Here is a 19,612-nt window from a genome sequence, read left to right on the forward strand (position 1 = left end):
GTCCTGATTAGAGAGAAAAAATGCACCCCTTCTCCACTTCAGTTCTGGAGGCTTTCTCCAGAGTTGTTAAGGTTTGTGTTGGGTAAAGAAAGACCTCCTAACAAACCAGCATTCTTTTCCACATGATCAAAGCTAATTGGCCCCCCTGCAGACTAAGTGACCAATCACATCAGCTTCAGCTGAAACCAGCCCTCACGACATTATAAACACAGGAATGTAAGCTGCAAAGCCAGTCTAAGAAGAGAACCTACAAACTACACTGCAGGTTAAAACCACCTGATCAAATAAACAAGACTACTAACTTCACTGAGACCTACCCTTGGTAGGCTGACCCCACAAGAGAACTGGTGAGTACATGAAGTAACCTTCATTTTTATTCTTTCTTTTAGGGAAAAGGCAAGGATACTGACAGTAAATAGGGACAAAGTAAGATTGCTTACAATAGAGTTTTACAACAGAGACATTACCTAGGCAGTCATAGCTAAGGTTTGTTCTTTTTTCTTCAACTTTAGAACTGGCAAACAGCCATACTGCTAAAACGTTAGTGAAAGTTTAGCTCTCAATTATTTCAGTAAATACATACTAATTCCTTGTTATAATACATGAATAAGTAGGAAAGAATACCAGATAAAACTCAGTGGCTTTAAAAGAAAAGAATATGTTTAAAATAGAATTAGAAAAACTCAATATAAGCATATGGAAATAAATGCCAGAAGAATAAACTATTATGTTTTTAATTGCCTTAATCCAAAAAAGATATGTGTCCTAATTTAAAATTTCTTTTTAAGCAGGGAATTATTATTGAAATAGATTCTGTATATAAGAAATTAAAATATGAACTATTCTCTGAGCTTACATAATTGGGTTAAAATTCACATTGTTTGCTCTAATTATAGAGGCCAGGAAAGGTGCTTATGAGACTTTCAATACAGCCTTTAAAGTGTTTGCATAAGGCATGAGCAAACACTGTACTCATTTAACATTTCTAAGTGCAGCCTCTATCTTAACTGTCTAACAGGAATTACAGCACTCCTCTAGAAGCACAGCAACAGAAAAAGCTAAGTTTAAGGGCTACCAATTAATGGACTGTGTTATTTCGATAATGGACCTATCAAACTACCATTTCTAAAAATAAGTACTTTCCCCATCAAACAATTTATAAATGCATATTTTACAGCACCCACACAGATACACATATAAATTTTCCACTTGTCTATTCTACTTCCTGTTGTGATCAGTTCATGAAAATCACATAAAAATCTAAATCAAGACAAATGCATTCAAAATGCACTCATAGTCAAGTACAGCAACACATACCTGTAATCGCAGGACTTGGGAGACAGAAGCAGTAGCCATCAGTTCAAAGACATCTGGCTATACTTGCTGAGGCTGAGAGCAGCCTGGGCTCTATGAAACCAGTCACAAAAAGAGGGGTGGAGGAGGGAGGGAAGAAGAGAAGGAGGAAGGAGGGAAGGAGACAAGGAGATATTTATGCCCCCATGTGCCTGTGAGAATGTAAAAATCATTTGGAAATACGTCTACTAGTCAGACATTTACATTAGAAGGAGAAGGGGGAAATCCTATAAATATCAACCAACAGCAATGAAAATTTTAAACCACATAAGCACACATAAAATCATACAGGAACTATCCAATAGGAAACACATATCAGTTGAGAAACTAGACATAAACTTAAAAACTAGCAGGTAAACTTTAAGGGAATATGTTATTTAATCTCTTTTAACCACATTCTTTGCTTTAATTTAAAATATCTGACCAAGGGGACATGGTAGCTTGCCCAAAATGACAGAGCTCTGTATAAACAGAGCCAGTGCCTCCAGGCCACGCTCCCTATGCGTATCCCTATTCTTTGCACTGCACGGCAGTAACTTGACTATATGAATGCATCAAGGTAATCCACTGAGGATCAAAATTTTACTTCTCTCAACTACTTCCCAACATGATCCAAACAAAAGTCAACAATGTTTCATGGGGGAAAACAAAACTAAAAATGCTTCACTGTTTTGATACTGGCCTTTTGACTTCCCTGCCCATGACTTTTTCCATGTTATTTGGTTGCTAGAGGGGGAAAAATGAAATTGTAGAGAGCCTAGATAACATTGCTACAAAACCTGAAATAACCAAAAGCAATCATAAAAAGACCCAAGTGAAAATAATGATGAAGCATAATGTGTGCATAGAAAGGCTCTCCTTCCAGTTACAGGGTTCTATAGCAGTCAAGACTTAAGCAAGGATGAACTTAATCTGCTCTGCTTCTGTAAAGCAGGGAGCCCTTAGTGTACTTCATTAGGACAATGGCTCCAAAGGCTCAATTACCAGTGTCCAGTCCCACAAGAGGCATTTCCACAGACACAAGAACAACTAAGTCTGACAGCTCCACTATTGTAGCCTTCCTCCTTGTGTCAAAACCATTTCTTTTATAAAAATATGTTAACAGTATAATTTTTTAATTATCTTCTTATCTGCCAAGGTATGTTCAAAGCAATGCTGCATAAGATGCCCCTCTTCAGATTGCTTTACTTTACTGTATTTTACAATAATTCTGATTATACTTATTTTTAAGTCTTAAAAAAGAAGTCTTCCTGAACTAAAGATCTATTTCTTAAACACAATAAGCATTCCTGGAGTACCAATATCTAGTGGTTCCTGTTTTTCTGTTTTCTTTTTGCCTTTTTTTTTTATTCACTATGTAGCCTTGGCTGGCCTATGCAGATGAGGCTGGAGATTCTCTTGCTTCTGCCTCCAGAGTGCTGAGAGCAAAGGCATGTACTGCCACTCCTAGCCCCTATGTTGGTTCTTGAACAAAGTATTGCTCACAAAGGCTAACCAGAGTCAAATGTCTTGGCTTTTAGCAATAATTCTGAATTCTGGTATGCTTGAGAATAACACTCAGTAACTGCTAAACGTATGATTTTGGAAAATTTATCGTGCCTCACTTTCATTACAAAATGGGAATAGTATCAGTAGTTATTACTATAAAAGTTAAGAAGCATTATCAGTGACAATAAAGCAACTAATACTGAATTTATCTTACGTAACGCACTGCCTTTTAGCCTCCCATGAATTTGGAATGGTGCCTAGCACAGGATAAACAATATATATCAGCTACTATTATAAATCATTACCACCGTTAAGAATTATGTATAGAGCAGACATGGTTTAAACTAGTTACTTCAGTAACAGGAGCAAGAAGAACACCTACTAAATGTGTTAGGAACCATCAAAGATCAGCTTTAGAATATAATATAGCATGAATGCTGAATATACAGCTTCTTGTGGAAAAAATTAAATGTAAATTAACTGTTGTTAACCAGACTAGGCAAATAATCCAAAGCTCTCATGTAATGTGTATAATCTCTTGCCTTTCTATACACTTTTGTGGCTCCTATAAAAAAAAAAAAAAAAGAGGGGGGGGTAGGTAGACAGTATGAAGTACCTTGCACAGTATCTATAAAAGTTTTGTTGTCTCTAAAAGGAAAGAAAACAGGTCTAAAATATTTTAAGAATCTAGCAAAATAAGGAGCATTAAATATGGGCTGAGGTATGGCTCACTTGTCAGCACTTGCCAAACAACAAAAAAATACACTCTTAATGATATAACAACTTGATAGGGCAATAAGTGATACAACATGAAGTTTTGTTTTTTAAACTCTATCACACGAAACTGAAATGAGCTCTTATCTAAACTGATTAACTATCCAGTGTTCAATTAGATGTAGCTCAAAACTGAGAAAAATACAGAAGAAAAATAGCCCAGGTTTTACCAATAAAGATTACAATAGCCTCAGGACAAAAGACAAAGTCACACATGTCCAATGTCCAAACCCAGTTACAGAAAAAGTCTCTAAAACCCCAGAGTCCCTAGACAGACCAATCCAGTAAACCCCAAGTAACATCACTCCACCTTCTTAAGTATCAAAAGGAAGAAAGCAGCAAGGCATGATAGCACATGTTGTAATTCTAGAACTGAGATGACTAAGGCAAGAGAATCTGAAGTTTACCAACTTATGCTACCAAAGGAAACAAAAATGGGGGAGTGGGGAGAGGGCAAGAGGAACAGAAGTGGGTATGCAGTACTCTCAAGGTATCTACTTTGGAAGAAGTGCCTTTAGCGAAAGAGAGGCAGGCCATCTTTCTTGATTTGTTCCTGAGAGTCATTTTAAAAACTCCTGATATAGATATATATACTTACTTTGTCCAAGGTTGGTCATACATTAGATATCTATTAACAACATAGGGGAAAGCCTATCCCATCATGAAAACTGATCACAAAAATTGTCATATGAATTTTTATTGTTTATTTTTGCTTGTTAAACGTTTAAATTTTTTTCTTCTGGTTTACTTATTCTCAAAGCTATCATTATTAAGGCTGGAAGGAGGGCTCAGTAGGAAAGAGGTTACCTAGCATGCATAAGGCTCCAGAGTCCACTCCTAGTACCAGGGACAAAGGGTGTTATCTGGATACATCAAGTTGGAATGTCTTTTACTGAGGTGTAGAAGTTATACTGGGGGTTGAACCAAAGGCCTTAGATATGTTAGATGGGTGCTTTACCAATGAGTTCCAGGCAGGAATTTCTTATTTTGTAATGATTTAGTATGAACCAAGAATGTGTGTGCCCCACAGCTATCCATCCATCAACCAGGACAGAAAGACTATATCAATATATACACGATGGCAAAATAACACTTACTCACAAAGTTCTCAATAGGCTAATTCTAAGGAATACATTAAAATTGTGTATCTGGGGCCAGTGAGACGGTGTAGTTGGTAAAGTGAGTGTCATTAAGACTATGACCCGAGCTTGAACCCACAAGGTAGAAGGAGAGAACTGATTGCCAGATTGTCTCCTGCCCTTCAAAAGAACACCATGGAACACATTATCACCCACCCCACAACAAACATATACCACACAACACATATGGATGGGTGGATGGATGGATGGATGGATGGATGGATGGATGGATGGATAAAAGAACCTGTGAATCCCTAAAAGATTAACATAAATAAATCTTGACCTAGTATTAAGTCTGACATCAAAACATATGCAGAATGCTGGGGACCTAGATCAATATAGAGTCCTTGTCTAGCAAGCCCAAGGTCCAGAGTTCTGGATTTAATTACCAGCAACTGCAAGAAAACAAAGTATTGTAGACTAACTTTCAATGATTTGTACTTATTTAAAGAATAGAATACTTATAAATTTAAATTTAGTCTGCTTAACTATTATTCATAATTATCAGCAAATTTTAAAGAAATTGTTTATTTAGAAATAATATTTAGTTAACTCAATAAATACTTAATGTTTCCCTTTGTGCAAAGATAAATGTAGGTATTAAAAAAGCATAAATCATATGTCTCACCCTCTGGAATTCAAATATATATGTAGAAAACAAAGTATCAAATGGTATTTTTACAGTCACTCAAGGAAAGTGTAAGAAATATCCTAAAATAATACATAACCAATTAATAAATAAAATGGTTTGACCAGTAATTACCCTCTTATATAAATACTATAAGAAAGCTTCAGAACTCATGAATATGAACTCTAAGTCAGCTAAGGACTAACTGCTTTACTCTTGTTTCAGAGAAGTGCAGTCTGAGATGGACAGCAGTAATTGTAAAGTTAATGCTCCTCTTCTAAGTCAAAGATACCGGAGAATGGTCACAAAAGATGGCCACAGCACACTTCAAATGGATGGTGCTCAAAGAGGTCTTGCTTATCTTCGGGATGCATGGGGAATCCTAATGGACATGCGCTGGCGCTGGATGATGCTGGTCTTTTCTGCTTCTTTTGTTGTCCACTGGCTTGTCTTTGCAGTACTCTGGTATGTTCTAGCTGAGATGAATGGTGATCTGGAAATAGATCACGACGACCCACCTGAAAACCACACTATCTGTGTGAAGTACATCACCAGTTTCACAGCTGCATTCTCCTTCTCCCTGGAGACACAACTTACAATTGGTTACGGTACTATGTTCCCCAGCGGTGACTGTCCAAGTGCAATCGCCTTACTTGCCATACAAATGCTCCTAGGCCTCATGCTAGAGGCTTTTATCACAGGTAATTATTTTTGTTTTTAAAGAAAAAAAATACTACAAGCCTTTTATAAAGTATATAGTTGGTTATAGGCAGGTCTGCTATAAACAATTTATTTGTATTATTATAAGTAGGTAATGAGAGAGAAAGAAAAGAATCTAGGAACAAACAATAGAAATAAAGAATACTAGAACTATGTAAGAAAAAAGGACCATATCATTAACTTGCAGGAATATACTATGCAAAATTAGTAACAAAAAACCTAAAAGTAATTCACACAGAAGTTATTTTGCTAAGTATGTGAGTAAGTATATTAAACACAAATTTTAACAGTCATGCTACCTGACAGAAGAAGCTGACTTCTTAATCTTCTTTCTCATGGTAGAACATTCTCCTCTGAGATCACCACATACTCAACACAAGCCCCCAGCAGCACATTCAGCACCATGTTTTAAAGTTACAGATATACAAAAAATGCAATGGGAATATGGCCATAAATATTTACCTATATGTCTGGTAACACACAAGACTCTTCCCTCTAACACTGCTGGTTCTTTTTTTTTTTTAGCATACACAAAAAAAGCACACTAATAGACTAATAGATAAGCACTGAACATCATGAAAGATGACCCACTGTGTTACCAACTGGCTCTACATCTTTGTAACAAATCACTTAACTTCTATAAGTATATTTACATTGGCTCCTTTCTTAGATAAATTTAAGATAATCTATATGTTTAGATGGGAAAATGTTTAAATTTTTGCACTTAATCCCTAACTAAATCTGCCATTTCCTTCAGTTATGAAGTTGTACATAAATATGTATGATATGCATTTTAAGTTATACAGAGACAAATAGATGGATAGATGATGGAGAGATCGGTAGATGGGTAGATGGATACCCACACACTACCAGTAATTGCGGTATAAACAGAATCGGGTATTTCAAGTTAACTACAATACTTCAGAATTACAGTATAACCCACTGCTAGATGTTGTTAATGCACTGATACAGCATATGTAATACTGTACACTTCTACAAATGTTAACTGAATTTCAATATATCTGACTTCCTCTGTTTGAATTTAATAGTTAAGCACTTACAACATAATTATGGGGTCTGTAGAGATAGCTCAGTGGTTAAAAGCACCTGTTGCTCTTTTTACAAAGGACCTAAGCTCAATTCCCAGAAAACATACGGCGGCTTACAACAATGCCTTCTTCTAGCCTCCTCGGACACCAGGCATACATATAATGAACAAATACCAAACATGCAAGCAAAACACTCATAATGCATAAAATAAATTATATACATATATAAACTATATAGATACACACACATATGTATATACATAATTATAAGGATTGAATATGCCTTACCAGTCAGGCAACAGACTCTGAGGCACAGGAACGGTTAAGGAAACCCTCATCTATAGCTGTCAGTGGTACACAATAAGTATGCACTTAAAAGATATATTGAATCACTTGATGGCAAGCTTCCCAAAAACAGCCTACTAGAAACTTCAAAGTGAAACATTCTTTAATACATTACCCTTCTTCCAGCCCTCTCCTTTTCTAATCACTTAGCTCTGAATCTATTCTTTACTCTAAGATGTACAACTGTTACCATACTGAATTTATTTTCTATTACTTTTTTGTAAGTAAGAGCATGAATATAGAAAATTATCAGTTCTTGATCTTTGTAACTTATAAGATAAAGTTTTACATTTCTTCCTAACAAATCAAATTTTTCTTACAGCTGTTTTGAAATCATGGGCTTTTTGTTGGTTCTTAACAGAAATGTTACATATACTCTCAAAAATTCAGTTAAGTAAGATTATCTAAATGAACAACGGTATAAATTCCTTACTCAGCAGAATGAGTGGAATGAGTGAGAAATATGTAACTACTTGGCATACTTTTCCCATTCAGAAAAGGTATTGAGATTTAAAGTTTTCTGTTCTTTAAAACGACAAAATAAAACAAAAATATCTCAATGGTTTTTAATTTAGGTGCCTTTGTGGCGAAGATTGCACGGCCAAAAAACAGAGCTTTCTCAATTCGCTTCACTGACTTAGCAGTAGTAGCTCACAAAGATGGCAAACCTAATCTTATCTTCCAAGTGGCCAACATCCGGCCCAGCCCTTTGACCAGTGTTCGGGTCTCAGCTGTACTATACCAGGAAAGAGAAAATGGTGAACTCTACCAGACCAGTGTGGACTTCCACCTTGACGGCATCAGTTCTGAGGAATGTCCATTCTTCATCTTCCCACTAACCTACTACCATACCATCACACCAGCAAGTCCTCTAGGTACCCTGCTCCAGCATGAGAACCCTCCACACTTTGAATTAGTTGTGTTCCTCTCAGCAATGCAAGAAGGCACTGGGGAAATCTGCCAAAGAAGGACATCCTACCTACCCTCTGAGATCATGTTACATCACCATTTTGCAGCTCTGATAACTCGAGGTTCCAAAGGTGAGTATCAAGTCAAGATGGAGAATTTTGACAAGACTGTTCCTGAACATTCAACTCCTGTGGTTTCTAAGAGTCCACACAGGACTGACCTAGATATTCGTATCAATGGACAAAGCATTGACAATTTTCAAATCTCTGAAACAGGGCTGACAGAATAAGACTCACCTATTCCATCCCACTTCTTAATGTATTAAATATATCCGGCCAATTATGCAGCTATTTTCCTTCACTGTATCTCATGTTTCCTTTTCCTCAATGCTGACTACATCATGTCTATGCTCACAAAAAAAATGGCTAAGCTAACTATACACATTACTTAAAACAAAACAGTCTATGCTACCAAGTTTCTATCAGTGGTAATCTGCTCAAATCAAGGCAACTCAATCTGATAGGTACCCATGTGAACAAAGCTGCAAAGATGTAGCATGGTATCAATAAGGAAGATAAAATGGACAGTGAAAGCTAACACAGCTGAACTCTAAGAAAAATCAGCTCTCATTTTCATTTGTAAACTAAAGCAACAGTCTAATTTCAAGCCTAGCTCCCTGGGTGGAAAGCTGATTTCACAATATTTAGTGAACAGCCTTTTACGACTTTTATTTTTTCAAGACAGCAAACATCATTCCTTTGATTCTTTAAACTACAAAACTAGGACATTATCGCCCAAATTTTTAACAGTTAGATACAAAAATACAAAAGAAAAGCAACAATATAAATTTATAGATAACCCCAAAAGCATTTGACTACAATACCCAAACACATGTATATATATTCATGCATTTTTGGTAGAATATTCAAAACAAGTAAGAAAAGCTCTGACCCAGACAGAACCTGCAGGGTGGTATTTCTGGCAAAAGATGCAAAACTGTATGTTTCTACTATTTTAAACTCTTACTTGCATAATACTCAAGTAGGGATCTAAAAGTTAATCACTTCAGCATCTGAAAGCATTATCTTAGTATGCATGACCCATTCAATGACATAAAAAAGTCGTAGAACCTTCCTAAATACTAATATGAATTTACGATTTTATAGATACAAAACTTGAATTAAGATATAATGCAACTAGGAAAAAATCTCCAATAGACAAAGCAGAAAATTAGGTAACAAAGTATTTTCAAACCCAAATTCCTGTTTCCAACATCAAATAGTTTTTTCTATAAACACAAAATGAGTGTTTATTCACCAGTAGGAGGCTGGACTAGATGATCTCTATTGTTTCTTTCCAAGTCTAATATTCCATGAATATTATGCATTCTCTGCCTGTCTTTATTTTATATATACTAAGATGAACCCTTTTTTAATATCATGCTTAAGATACTTCTTTAAACAATCTTCATTTCAACTGAAACCTTGAGCTGTCCTCCAGTAAAATAAAAAAAAAAAAATCATACTATCAGGTTTCAAAGAGATCTGTAACTGCATGCCTCCTCTTCCATTTCCCTTATTTGGGATTAAGTGGGAAAAGTACAAGATTAAATTTCACTGTGTGATGACCCAGACAGGATCATCTTGAAATACATACTAAGTAAGTAACAGTAATGTTACAGAGAACAGCAAGTCACATTTTTCTACTTTTTAACAAAAGGAAAAGAAAATAAAGAACAACTTTGGAGTGTCCTAAGACTGATAATAGCAGAAGACTATTAAGAACACAGAACCTATTTATTTTGAAGCTTTGCTGTTTAAAAATCGCAGACATATACTCTTCCATGGCAGGCAAACCAACTTAAGACTGCTGATGAGAACAGCAGAAATTCCTTATCAAGATTATCCTGACCTGTGAAAAGAAAACCTTATCTGAGACTCCCTGAATGCTTCTTTCTAAAGAACACTACATCACTTACACAGATTTCAACTTTATCAAACTGCCTGTTAGTGAATACATTAAGACATTTGAAACTCAAATATTCCTACAGATGTTTCATGTTCCCCAATTAAGTAAGATAAATCTAATTCCATAGTTACTAGTCAGGCAAAATCAACATCTGAAAATTAAAAGTGCCTTCCTCACCCTCCCCGCCCCTGCCAAAAAAAGGATTGGTTGGTAGGGATTGAAAGATGGCTCTGTAGTTAAGAACACTAGCTGCTCTTCAGAGCTCCCCAAATTGATTCCTAGCACCCCATAAAGCAGTTTAAAACCATTTCTTTAACTCCAGTTTCAGGAGATCTGACACCCTCTTCTGGCCTCCCCAGGCACTAGGTGGACACACACAGTACACAGACACTCATGCAAGCAGAACACTCAGATGTATAAAAATAATTTTACAAAAAAAATGTAATTCAAAATCATTGTTCAGGAAGCTGGAGAGATGGCTCAGGTTAAGAGCACTGGCTGTTCTTCCAGAGGTCCTGAGTTCAATTCCCAGCAACCACATGGTGGCTCACAACCATCTGTAATGAGATCTGGTGCCCTCTCCTGGCAAGTGTATATATAATAAGTAAATTAATTTAAAAAAAAAAATCATTGTTCAAGGACCAGAAATATTCTGGTAGCATTGTCCAAAATTCTTTCATTTATTTCAAAGAATCAGAGTTCCTAGGATTAAGTTTTCTTCAGAGAGAGCATTATCCTCTCGGGAATATGAAATATAAGTTGAAGAAAAGAGGAAATCACTGGAAACTCATATACTCAACAATGAAGACAACTTAACAGCCAAGTAAAGTTACTCTTGGAAACCAGTAACAAAGTATGAAGTTCTAAAAAAACTGGAGAGAAGTCGTTACCAACAATCTTCAACTTAGATTTATGCTTAAAAAGTGTAACAACAACCAAAATCATTGTGTTTCCAAGTACTTCACACCAAAATGCATATTGTATCTTGAAACTCAACCTGATAGGTATCCATGTTGGTGGACTTACAAAGAGTACTGTACTATTTCCAGATACTTCACATAAAAATGTATGATGTATCATACTTGACTGAGCCTACTGATGTCATTAGAAATCATTTGTCTTTAATGATAATTTTTATTTCACTCTTACAGAAACTACAAGATGATCACAGGAACTAATCTTTCCTGTGCAGCAATCAATTCCTGTTGAATAGGACTTACAAATATAATGTTACAGGCCTTTCCCCACCTATTTATTCTCCCAGGGGTATTTCCAGGGGGTAAGCCATGTTTCTTATCCAGATGTTTGTAATTCTGCCCATTTATCTTCACATATAAGGCTAACAAATATGCTAGGTCTGTAGCTCAGTGGCAGAGTACTTTCCTAGTCTTCACAAGACCCTGGGGTTTGATCCCTGGCATCAAAATAAATAAATAGATTAATTAATTAATTAATTAATTAATTGAATGGAGTGGGTATATAGTATGGCCCTTTTCTAATTTTAAAATGAACAAGCTGAGGCTGGGGAGATGGTTCAGCGGGTAAGAGTGCCTGCAGTATAAACACACGAACCTAAGTTCAAATCCTAGAATCCATGTTTTTTAAAAAAAAGCAAAAAATGTCTTGGGGCTGGAGAGATGGCTCAGAGGTTAAGAGCATTGCCTGCTCTTCCAAAGGTCCTGAGTTCAATTCCCAGCAACCACATGGTGGCTCACAACCATCTGTAATGAGGTCTGGTGCCCTCTTCTGGCCTTCAGGCATACAATCAGACAGAATATTGTATACATAATAAATAAATAAATATTAAAAAAAAGAAAAAAAAAATGTCTTCATTGGCCTGTAACCCCAGAATTGGGGATGCGAGGGGACAGGACAGGCAGATTCTAGGAATTTTCTGGCTAACCAAAACAGCTTCAGGCTCAATGACAGACTCTAACTCAAGTAAATAAGGTAGAAAACGACAGGGAAATCACAACATCCTTCTCTGGCCTCCACACACATTTCTATGGGTATAGACACAGACATGCTCATATGTACAATTCATACACACACAAAAGTAACCATAATTTCCAAATAAAAAGAACAAGTCATTCTGGTATCTTTAATAATTGAATTATCTTAATTTGATATCATAGAACATGTCACAATTGATCAATATATCAGTTTGTCTCAACAAATTAGTACCACTATCCCTAGAGGGTGCTGTAATTATCATTAACAAATTCTAATCTGCATCACTTTCAACAAATGTCAATTACTAACAAAAACAGAAAGATCAGAATCCTGAACAGCTAATCTGAACTCACCTTACCAAAGCATTCTATTAGATGTGTACTATAGTCTAACACACACACAACCAGCATATTACTACCTTCCTTAACCATACCCTTCTGACATTTCACAACTATGTTTTTATGGTTCAACTTTTCTTTTTTGTTGTTGTTAAGCTGTGGAAGGGACGGGACCTTTTAAGATCAGGCTAGCCTTGGACTTAAAAGTGATCTGCTAGCTTTTTCTCCCAAAGAGCTATGATTAAACTCAACACTATGCCTAACTGGATTCACCGTATCAAAGGCTTACGTAGAGTACAAAATACCTTTATTGTTCAAAATAGAGGCAGTTTAGGAAAATTAATTAGATTCATGTAATAATTACAAATAATGATAACAATGAAACTTTTACTTATCTGTTCCTGCCACTGAAATGTAAAAATTAAAAAATCAAGTTATACAGGGGATGGGCATGGTGGTACACCTTTAACCTTTAATTCCAACACTTAAGCAGAGGCATAAATATCTAGGTTTGAAACTAGCCCTGTCTACATAGTGCATTCCAGGTCAGCCAGAAAAAATAGTGAAACTCTGCCTCTAAAATAAATAAATAAATAAATAAATAAATAAATAAATAAATAAATAAATAAATAAATAAATAATCAAGCTAATCTCACCAAGAAAATTCACTACTTCCCCAAAGCACCCAACAATTTCAGAAACCGTTAGATCATTTTAAAAGTGCATTTAACACCTGCCTCCTTGAACCTTACATTAGACTTTTAAATTCAAGCAGGTCAAGCCCTATTTCTCACTCATATGATCTGTAAGCCAGTGTTTGTGGTAACCCTGCAAACCCTTCTCAAAGCTCCATCTTGCCCACAGTTTCGTCTCCTATCCAAACAACCCATTTCCTTGATGCAGCTGCAATCACAAGGCTTCAAGTGGCTTGGCCTCCAACAGCAAAGCATGACCCCTTTCTTTCAAGATGTGATCCCAAAGTGAACACAAAGCTTAGACCATCTAATATTACAAAAGGCGATGAGGGATGGGGTGTTTGCTGAAGAGATGACTCGCTGCTCTTGCAGCAGAACAGAGTTTCCCAGCACCCACATCAGGGGGCTTAAAATTGACTGCAACTCCAGTTCTCTGGGATTTAACATCATCTTCTAGCCTTCATAGGCACACACGAGGGCACATGCATTCATACAAACATACACATAAACAAAAAATTTGAAACTAATAAAAGGCAATGAGCTCTCCATCTTCTGGCTCACTGACAGTAATTTAGATCTAGTAAATACTGCCCTGACCTATACACTGCTGATTAACATGAAACTGAGGTCATCTCAAATAAGGCTAAGTGTTTTGCCAAGGAGCTACTCCATACTTTATATTCTATAGCTTATTTACGTAAGATTGCATTTTCTGCTGTTAAATTTCCATTTCATTAGAGTTGGCCTTTTATTATCAAGTTCAAATTCCTACTCCCTCTGAACACTGATCTGAAAATTTGATCAGCAAGTATCTTCTAGAGAAAACATTATTAGCACCTGCAAAAGGCCTGTAACATATTTAGGAAGTCAATGTTTGTTAAATGAATAAATGATTTCAAATACTCTTCTCATTTTACTTTGAGAATAAGGAATATGAGAGCTTAGAATAAACATGCCCTTCTGATTTCAAATCCTGTACTACCCTTCATCACTTCTCCACAATCAAGGGTAAAAGTACTGAGTCAGGGCCTGAAGAGATGGTTCAGCAGTTAATACTGCTTGCTGTTCTTCCAAAAGTCCTGAGTTCAGTTCCCCACACCAATATAGAGTGGCTCACAATGACTTGTAACTCAAGGTCCAAGGAATCCAACAACCTCTTCTGGCCTCTGTGGGCACCTGCACACACAATATACACACAAAGATGCTTTTAAAGTAATGAATCAGAAAAAGATAGGAACAAATGTTCTACCTAGTATCTCCAGGCAGCATCCACAAAAGGGTCTGTCTACAATATAGGTGAAGTGTGACAGTAAGTTACCCAGTCAAACCTAAACTTCATCATGCTACACTCATTTAATGTCATTTCATTAATGAGAACCAAGAATTCCCAATGCCACATTAATGATTAAAACTAAACTTCAAAAATGTTTAGGTGAGTTTTACATGGAAGCAGTGAAATGAAACTTATCATCTTAACTTTCTTGTTTATAAACCATTTCCATTCAATTCAGTCTATGAACAGTCTTATAGTTAACATGCTTATGAAAAATATTAATCACTATCAAATACAATCATACTCTGTGGAACATTTTTGGTATTTGAAGGAATAAAGAAATTGAAAATTTTCAAATCTGTATTGATACTGTGAATTTGTACTTTTTTTCACCAAATATTAATGCAGACCATCAATTTACCAGTTAGAAAACCCTTCTTAACATTACTAATTAACTAAATCATCATAAACATTAAATTATCTTTCCTTACTAAGTTTGTTCTTACATAAATACCTTTATTGTGTAATTCATCTGGCAGCTGACATCTCACAAGAAAAAGAAACATACTGAGTAAATGAAGTCAGGCCTGCAAGATGGCTTGCAGGTAAAGGTGCTATTGAGTTTGAGCCCCAGAATCCACATGAAGGTAGGACAGAACCAACTCCACAAGCTTGACATGCATGGTGTGATATGTGTCCCCTCAGCTCCATATATACATATTATACATACAATACACAATAAAAGAAAAATAGTCCAATACTTGATTAAAGTAAGAATATTCTGTTTTAGCCTTTGCCTTCTCACACAAAAGCCACAGTTTCAACAGCTTTCCTGTTCTAACCCATGAGATATTTTCTATGCTAATAAGGGGTAACCAGATTAGTTCCTGATTTAGCATTTCAGTCCATCAAGGTGTCATTTGTAGAAAACACACAACCTTAAAATATCAAACCAAGGAACTCTTAAAAGTTGTATTCACCACTCCTGGTTTCACCCATGGAAGGAAGGCCTTACAATCTACAAAACCAACAGTGTTACAGCTCCATCTCCTGGATATGTGCAGGTAACAGTTAATCTGCACAAGTTTATATCTTTCTGTATGGGCCTTGTGGAATATTAATAACAAGGGAGTCCAGGATATATTTCAAAACAGTAAGAACCTTACCTACATCTTTTCTTCCTGGTTTTTCAAAGCGCCTGTCACCCCTAAAAGAAACAAAATAAATTTCAAAAAAGGCTTGGAAAGCAACACAGATTTCCTATCATGATACTCACTTTCCTGTACTCCCTTTAACATCAGTTCTGCTACCTAATGTTAAGAAAATACAGGAAAGCAAAATAATGAAAACAAACACTCCACAACACCACCTACCAAAAATTAGCTTCTAATGACTAGAATATTATTCATTTCAGTTAGAAACATGATAAGACTATTTTATATACTAGTTTGGCAATGTTCTTCCATGTCATTAAATCTCCTTTGTGGTTCTGTGTACTAAGTTCAGAGTCTCGGGGTGCTGCACAAGACAGTTACCACTGTTACAACCCTAACTCTTCTACCCTTATTTTGAGATCAGAACTCATCCATAACTTTAATTATATGACATATTCTATTGCGCGGAAATGTCAGTATTTAATGGCACTATCATCTGTTTGGGCAGTTTCCATTTTCTATATTATAGATACTACAACAGCTATTCCTTTACATTCCTTTTTATGCCTTTATTGTGCCACTGCCCTCATAAATCTTGCCAGACTTCATACAAAGTCAAAAGCCCTGAGAAGATGTATTCTTCATACCAACAAAATGACATATCAACAAAATGACTGCTAATGAATTAACAAACCAATTAATCATGCTTATAATAATAATTTATTTACCTATCCATGCTTATAGTTTTAAATAAGGAGCATCTAAAATTTTCTAACCACGGTAGCTCTTTAATAGTTAATACTTTTGAATGAAATTCTGTAACTGTACAGAGGCTTCAGCTCTCTAAAAAGAAGGAAATGAGTAAGTTCTGTGTTTCCAGAATGTTCTTTCTTGGGAAAGGGGGGATGAAGAGGAGATAAACTTCCTACCTAATCTTTGTAATTCTCTAGATCTCACTATGCAGCCCATTTTGGTCTGGAACTCATGATTCTTCTGCCTTAGCCTCTCAAGTGTTGGGATCACAGGAACATGCAACCCTGTACTGGTCACAAAAGGAACACAGTGTGCTTTGTTTTGTTTGGAGTACTAAGGGCTGAATCTCCCCAGAGAGCTACCAATGGGTCATAATCCTAGCCCGTTTTTCCATTTTTATTTTGAGTCAGGAGTTCGCTAAATTGTGAAGGATCTCTAAATTGTACACTCCAAAATCTCCTCCCTCAGCCTGCCAAGTAACTGACATTGCAGAAAAGTATACTATAGAATCCCACTGGAGTGAGTTTTAGAACGACAAATCCTTATATTACAATCTGAACACTTCAGTTACCTTTCTTCCCAGCTCTGTGATCTATGCATTTCCCTGCCACCTCCTCGCCCAAACACACCCTCTACTTCATCAAAGCTTCTTTGGTAGAAACCACATTCACCTCTACCTCTGCCTGAAAATAAGAAAACAGGGGGAGAGAAAATAGTCAAAAACCAACATCCAGTACATGTTCAAAATCAAAGGCTAATCTCTGTGAAGTTTTGTCTGTTCCTGTACAAAGCAAGATTCTACATTTAAGTATTTAACAAGGCCTCTAATGGCTCTTTATGGGTTGAAAAACAAAACAAACAAAATACTTCTTTTTTTTTTTGGTTTTTCGAGACAGCGTTTCTCTGTGGTTTTGGAGCCTGTCCTGGAACTAGCTCTTGTAGACCAGGCTGGTCTCGAACTCACAGAGATCCGCCTGCCTCTGCCTCCCAAGTGCTGGGATTAAAGGCGTGCGCCACCACCGCCCGGCTCAAAATACTTCTGAAAGAATCCCAGTACCGAACAATAAGCACCATCAACATGAAGCTCAATGAAAAGATCAACACGGAAAATCTAAGTTCAATAAACCATTGTAAACTGAATGTTTTAGTTGATTATTTTCAATAACTACTGGAAAAAAACTTGATATGGAGAATTTGTAATGAGAAACTATAGTGGAAAATGTCAAGCACAATAAAATACTTTTATCTAATCACAGAAGAATAGTGGAAGTGAATTGTACAATTTTAGGATTGTGAACTGCATTTTTAAAGGATAAAAGGCATCCTACATACTTGAATCAAATCTTGAGGTAAGGAAAATAGCAACATTAAAATCAAACCACAGAGCAGGTTATGTAGGGATTTAGAGGCCTTGCAATTCAAATGTAAACATACTTCTAATGAAGACCATTTGGTTAGCTATCTACCTGTGACTCTATCAGAATTTATCCTAGCAGAAATATCTTTGCAGAGTCAAGTGTGGTGGAGCATATCTATTATCTTAGCAGAGGATCAAAATTTCAAAACCCAGCCTGAACTACATCAAGAATGACTCAAAAGCCTTGAGAAAGATGGAAAGAACAGAAAGGGAAAAGAAAAGGGAGAAGGGGAAAGAGGAAAAAAGGAGAGGCACTCATAAGTATGTAAACAATCACGCACTACATATAGCTTCAAACAGTGATATATTAATTACTGGAACTACCTTCAACCAGATTATAATGGAGCTGAAAACTCTGTAATAACATAACTTCTTATGTTACTCAAGTATTTGTGGTAATGCCGGTCTGAAGAAATTCACTGTTCTGCCAGTCATATAAAAACATGGCGCATTGAACAACATGTAGTATACAGTATGTGACTGTGACAATGAACAGCTATGTAACTGACTTGCAGATTTACAACACTATCTATAGTATATTTTCAAGTGTACTTATTTTAAATTTACTGTAAAACAATATTCTATTAGCGCATATATCTTGTAATTATTGTCTCTTAACTGCATCAAGAGGCCAAGCCAAGTGATTGACCTAAACCATCTAAATTTCTATAAATTATAATACTCACACATCAATGAAAATAAAATCACCTGCTGGGCAGTGGTGGCACATGTCTTTAATCCCAGCACTCGGGAGGCAGAGGCAGGTGGATCTCTGTTAGTTTGAGGTCAGCCTGGTCTACAAGAGCTAGTTCCAGGACAGGCTCCAAAACTACAGAGAAACCCTGTCTTAAAAAAACAAAAATAAAATAAAAATAAATCACCTAATGAGGCATTTATTAGCCTGTATTCTGTTAAATAAGGCATGAAAACACGTGTATGAGAATGAACAACTCAATTTCAAAACACTAGAAACAATGTAATAATGTTTGGCTAAATAAATTCTGACAAAATATCCTAGAACAATATGAAGTTACAGAATAAGGCACTGATATAAATTCAAACCTTTGCTACTAAATGACAAAAGCATACTCAAGAACAATGTGCGTTGCCCGGTGGTGGTGGCGCACGCCTTTAATCCCAGCAGAGGCAGAGGCAGGCGGATCTTTGGGAGTTCAAGGCCAGCCTGGTCTACAAGAGCTAGTTCTGGGACAGGCACCAAAGCTACAGAGAAACCCTGTCTCGAAAAACTAAAAAAAAAAAAAAAAAAAAAAAAAAAAAAAAAAAAAAAAGACAACAAAAAAAAAACAATGTGTGTGTATGTGTGTGTGTGTGTATATTAGTATTTGTCCACACAGCTGCACAGTTAAGAGTCAAGGATCCCTAGCAAAATTTCTCCCATAGAGCAAAATGATCAGAAGAAAATGATGGAGCTTTATTTTCTGTATAGTGCTGGGTACCAAATCCAGCACAGTGCAAATGCTAGTCACTCTGCCACAAAAATACATCCCCTGCCCTAAAACAATAGATTCTAAATAAGGCATACAATGAAGCAAATAACTTCAAGCATCCATGTATTTCTTCTACTTGTTCACCATAATATATCAATAACTGACTCAGATAACAAAGATACTTCTGTAACTCTTACCAAACACTAAA

At 36.2% G+C, this 19,612-nt stretch overlaps 2 protein-coding genes across 4 annotated transcripts in view; one reads left to right on the forward strand and one right to left on the reverse strand.

Annotated features, from left to right (window-relative positions):
• Gigyf2 (GRB10 interacting GYF protein 2) overlaps nucleotides 1–19,612 on the reverse strand; it is a 139,664-nt gene that overhangs the window by 67,607 nt on the left and 52,445 nt on the right. For all 3 annotated transcript variants that reach the window (XM_057754646.1, XM_057754637.1, XM_057754656.1), the window contains exons 7-8: nucleotides 17,111–17,222; nucleotides 15,799–15,839 (exon numbers count right to left, since the gene is read on the reverse strand). In XM_057754646.1, coding sequence (XP_057610629.1) covers nucleotides 15,799–15,839; nucleotides 17,111–17,222 — 153 coding nt within the window. The remainder of the gene's footprint in view (nucleotides 1–15,798; nucleotides 15,840–17,110; nucleotides 17,223–19,612) is intronic.
• On the forward strand, nucleotides 254–10,596 carry Kcnj13 (potassium inwardly rectifying channel subfamily J member 13). Its single transcript, XM_057754670.1, has 3 exons — nucleotides 254–347; nucleotides 5,608–6,083; nucleotides 8,072–10,596. The coding sequence occupies exons 2-3, from the start codon at nucleotides 5,624–5,626 to the stop codon at nucleotides 8,692–8,694; spliced, it is 1,083 nt and encodes a 360-aa protein (XP_057610653.1). The 5' UTR covers nucleotides 254–347; nucleotides 5,608–5,623; the 3' UTR covers nucleotides 8,695–10,596.

This window comes from Chionomys nivalis, chromosome 2 (assembly GCF_950005125.1).
Source record: "Chionomys nivalis chromosome 2, mChiNiv1.1, whole genome shotgun sequence".
In the NCBI taxonomy this organism is placed as follows: Eukaryota; Metazoa; Chordata; class Mammalia; order Rodentia; family Cricetidae; genus Chionomys; species Chionomys nivalis.